The sequence below is a fragment of the Echinococcus granulosus genome, assembly GCF_000524195.1.
Source record: "Echinococcus granulosus chromosome Unknown EG_S00228, whole genome shotgun sequence".
NCBI lineage: Eukaryota > Metazoa > Platyhelminthes > Cestoda > Cyclophyllidea > Taeniidae > Echinococcus > Echinococcus granulosus.
Genome location: NW_020170608.1, coordinates 35976 through 37529, shown reverse-complemented (window position 1 = coordinate 37529; position 1554 = coordinate 35976). Strand labels below are relative to the sequence as shown.

The following is a 1554-nucleotide window of genomic DNA, read 5'->3' as shown; positions in this document are numbered from 1 at the left end:
GCCAACAATGCAATTCATTCCACTTGAGATGCGTAGCTGAAAAAGTGGTATTTAATTAAAAAGAACAATTATATAAAGGGACTTCTATGCACTCATAGGGCAGAAACTGCTGCCCAGACCCACTTTCCTTTTTACAAATAAGACACACACGCACCTAAAACACTTGAAACCAAAATAGTAAGCAAAATCTTTCTTTTTCTCCCCTAAAATTCACCGTCCTAGTTTTGATCTATAAAGTAATACTTTTAGTCATTTGGAAATTTACTCATTGAAGACCGGATTAAAATTTATGCATTTGGGTGGATAAAGGAGTCTTTGGTGCGGCATAAGCACAAACACAACTTAACACATGCAAACAAAGGGAACATGGATTTCTATTCACAATATCAAGTAACTGCTGTTACAGTCTACCCTTGGTTTCTCAGGGAGATAATAATTTACTGCTGATTTTGATTTCGTCAATCAATACATCTTCAATCAGTCATCTATTTCGACGTGCACGTTTGGCATGTTTGTTGCCATTGAAATGCATCAGTCATCACCTAAAAGAAGGTATAGCACAAGAGGGACCCTGAAGTCAAGAATGGGAATAAGTTTGTAACAGTACCTCCTGCCCTACATCCTCGAGTTGTGCCACGTCAACAGGCTTTGCGCTGAGTTGGTAGAATAGGGTCTTCTGCTGACCAACTGGCTAGTCCCGACTTTATATCAAGTAAATGGTTTTGGTGCTCTAATTTTAGCAGTTTCTGGTGGATAAATCTTTCTACAAAGAAATAAGTTAGTTCGTTAAACAGCACACAAGGAAAGGTTCTCTTCCTTGTGAGGAATAGCAAAGTGACAGTGATATACAGTCATCCGGCGAGGTATTGCAAGAGGCTATCATGGAAGCCTCAAAATATCTCTAGATCTCGTCCCAATAATTGCTGACATGTAAAATGCCACAAGTGCTTGTAAATTCTTTTATCTTTGCCTTTATTTTCACTTACGCTAAAGCCTGAACAGTTTCTTCGCTCTTGTTCAGTGTTTCTGTAGCCGCTACTAAATGTTAACTACTTCGTGGTCAGGGCTACACAGGGTTAAATGATTGGAGCAATTGGCATCAGTGACACAGCAGTGCGTCCCTCTGCGCCACGTAATTCCATCTTATAATCCGATTGCGCTAGGATTAACCAGTGCTTTGGTGCTGCTCTTCTTAAGTGTTGCAAGCATACAGTACCAAGTAGGTCAAGGAAGATGATACTTTGTATCTGTTACTACTAATGCAAACAGAAAACGGAGTCAGCGATATCCATTGTCCCTCCTCTACCGTTGCAAGCCCGCCCCACCGTCCCAATTTTATTACCGCGTTTGGTGCCGTTTGCCTTGTAAACACATTAAGCCTGATGCAAATAAACACTAACTTTGACAACTTAGACACCTCAGACGTTTGGTCTTTACCTCCTCCAACAAGGATTGTTGCATTTACTCACAGCTCCTTCTCCCGAAGTCCTAACCACCAGAGGTGGTGGCGGTGGTGGGAGACTATGATGCTTACTAGCGTGCAGGCAGGTTGGC

General features: G+C 41.6%; 1 protein-coding gene across 1 annotated transcript in view; it reads left to right on the top strand. All coding sequences in view use genetic code 11, as the record gives it.

The window, feature by feature from the left end:
* Positions 1-366: 366 nt before the first annotated feature.
* EGR_10517 (hypothetical protein) overlaps positions 367-1554 on the top strand; it is a gene marked incomplete at both ends in the record, with an annotated part of 13287 nt that continues 12099 nt past the window's right edge. The window contains 2 exons of the mRNA XM_024499766.1: positions 367-390; positions 426-552. Coding sequence (XP_024345820.1) covers positions 367-390; positions 426-552 — 151 coding nt within the window. The remainder of the gene's footprint in view (positions 391-425; positions 553-1554) is intronic.